Genomic DNA, 2962 nt, shown 5'->3' with positions numbered 1-2962 from the left:
GATCCACCTCAGACATGCCATGCACAACTGAGGGCAGATGGCACAACCTCCTTCAGGCACCCTCTTTCACGCAAAATTGTGCTACGTTCGAGCTTCAGAGCTCCCCCTTACCCACACCTTGCTCTTCCTTCAAAGGTCACCTAATGCCACACTTTTCGTAAACTCGAGCATTCAAAACGCAACACCATCATGCATGCATGCTACATTTCCCTCAATGTGGCATTTGAAATGGCGCACGAAACCTTCATATCCTCTGAACCCACCTCCCCGCTCGCCAAATTTTTTGGACGTCCACAATTTGAAATGCCTGCCCACTATAGCCCCACTAAAATCCACGTGCCCTCGTTAAAAAAAACGTAAACCCAGGCTTAATGACACGTGTACACACGCGATTCTCAATTGATCCCCTCATTGTAAGCATTAAAGAAGGTGTTCCCCTCATTGTAAGCATTAAAGAAGGTGTGGAGATAGTGCCAAGAGTATGCATATTGATCCACAAGAAGTTTGTACCGTATTGATATTGATTTTGATGTAACATTAATACAAATGTGTATGATCTAGAGGAACTATTGATTATTGATTTTGATCCAACATTGGCAAGAGGAATGACTTTCAAAATGCAAATTGCAACCATAGCTTTTAGTTAACAAGCCTCACGTCAAAATCCTAGGTTGTAAGCAAAAAAGAAGGGTGGTTTTAAACAAGCGTTTGCTCGAATACTTTCATCATCAAACTTTAAAGAGGGGCATCATCAAACTTTATAGAGGGATTAGTTTGAGACGGACTTCAAAATAATTTAAGGCGACCTATAAATGGACATCAATCCACGAGCTGAATACCCCGAGGTTCGTCTAGACAGGGCTTGAGATGGCGCTTGACCCAGCCTTCCATGGAAGAGTGACTCTGGTTGGTTTGGTTAGAAGCTGCACGTGTATCATGCAGGAAGGGAAAGTGATTGCAGGGATCGGGGCTCTGCCCAAGAGAGCAAACTGGGGAAGAAGGATAAGCATTCTGTAGACCTTGCCGCATTTGGTCGCCTCTCACATGAAGGATCCACGAGGGCCTCCCTCTCAGGCCTCGCGCCACATAGCCGAACGTGGACCAGCTGCTGGTGGCCAGCTCCTCGCACATGCTCAGCACCCACATCTCCACAAAAGCCTTAAGAGCCTGCGCCCATGAATGCTGCTCTTGCTCCTCCTGGCTGAGCGTGTGAACGCCCACTACAACAGCCTCAGCATGCTCTAGTTCCGGTCTATAGCGCAGGAAACTCTCCTTCATCTCCTCGTAGTAGCCCGCTTGCAGAGAAGCCACCATCATGGCCACCCTTCTTCTCTTTGCTAGGGGCAGAGGTTTAGGCGCTAATAACTTCCTGCTGTTAATGAGGGTTAGTTCATGCGTGGAGTTTATAGCGCCGACCTTTGGTAGAATTGTAATGTTGGTGGTGAGGCACTCCATGATGCGGTCGTGCGCGGCTCTGCTGAAAGCCCTGCTGGCCTGCACGAAATGCTGACGCACTTGCACGCCTACGGTGGTTTCTGAGCCGGAGAGATAAGCCCAGTAGGCGTTAAGGACCCTTTCCCAAGCTACGTTTCTGGGAAGTAGGATGCGCCTTGCGACTTGGCTGAAGACAAGGGATACATCTGCAGGGAAAAGCGCCACCAGGCGCGGCCAGAAGGTGGGCGTGGAGTAGAGGCGCGGAACCAGGTACTGATTGCTGCTCCAGGCGATCCACGGGACCAACCGCAAGCGCTCCTGAACGCTCACGTCCCAGAACATTTGGTCCTGGGCGCTCTGATCATGCTGCAACTGCAGGTGCACTGCGCTCAGCTTGCTGCGCTCCATCGCCACGCCCACACTTGCGGCCCCCTCCAGATGCTCATAAGGGAACCCTTCGGGCACCAGCCAAGAAGACTTCGAGAAGGGTTCGCAGAGGAGCTTGCACAGATGGCCCCTCGCATCCACCAGCAGCACACGATCTGTTAGCACAGCGTACAGGAACGCGGAAACCACTGCCATAATCCGGTTGCCTAGACCTGCAGGTCCTTCAATGTATATCAAATACTTGCACGACAGCAGTGATGAGCTCTCACGCAGGATATCTACTGATGTGAAGTTCAATGCAGCATCGCCATCTCTCGTCAAGCAGTCCGCATGCAGTCGGTCATACGCCGCTAATGCGGCTGACAAGGAAGCGGACGGCGCAGGGAGAGCCGGCAAATACAGACGGTGCTCCGCTCGACTCAGACACGTGAGATCTTCCTCTTCATGTGCAAGGTGATCATCGGCATTATTGCGGGAGGGTAACAGGGTGGACAGGAGGATTTTGCCGCTAGCCGGCCAGTGGCAGCCGCCCGCTGATGATAACCACGAGTCTTGGCACCAGTAACCTTGCAAAGGCAAAAGAGTGAGTGCCGTAGCCGTCATTAGCAGCAGCAAACTTCCGAATATGATTGCCCGTCTGCTCTTCATATTTTGGAGGTTAGAGGGCAGAGAGCTTCAAGAAGTTAGTAAGCGCCCCTCAACCAAGAAGCTCATAATTGGGTAACTTGCCCCCCTTATTTAGCCTTCCATATGTGCATTCGAAAAAGTTAGATGAGATGGTAAAGTTGTCACTTCTTCTTTTGTGTGGACCAATAAAATATATATTATAAAAAGAAAGGAAAAACTTTACATTACATACTCCCACAGTCAGCGATGGTGCTTTGTACCATAGAGGCTATACAAACCACCTTAGAAAGGGCTTTCAAAAAGAAGAGAGTGAAGGCAGATTGAGGAGTGTAGTCCCTGTGGATAATAGTGATGCCATCCACAGAAAGCCGACCAAGATAGTGCGCTAATACACCATCATGTCCATGGACCTTGGTCTCTGCTGTCGCCTCTCCAACAAATGCGTCAATTTCAACCACTCTCTGCAATCAAAGGAAAAATCAAAATATTTTTTTATACATAATTACAAATATTT

The 2962-nt window shown here is 49.4% G+C and overlaps 1 protein-coding gene across 1 annotated transcript; it reads right to left on the bottom strand.

Moving 5' to 3' along the window:
• Positions 1–819: 819 nt before the first annotated feature.
• LOC147605219 (fucosyltransferase 2-like) lies at positions 820–2469 on the bottom strand. The gene has a single exon (XM_086794297.1). It carries the CDS (start codon positions 2467–2469, stop codon positions 820–822), a length of 1650 nt encoding a protein of 549 aa, XP_086650423.1.
• Positions 2470–2962: the final 493 nt, after the last annotated feature.

The sequence above is a fragment of the Cibotium barometz genome, chromosome 60 (assembly GCF_041138505.1).
Source record: "Cibotium barometz isolate CiBa-2024 chromosome 60, ASM4113850v1, whole genome shotgun sequence".
Classification (NCBI taxonomy): domain Eukaryota; kingdom Viridiplantae; phylum Streptophyta; class Polypodiopsida; order Cyatheales; family Cibotiaceae; genus Cibotium; species Cibotium barometz.
This window is presented reverse-complemented; position numbering and strand designations above follow the sequence as displayed.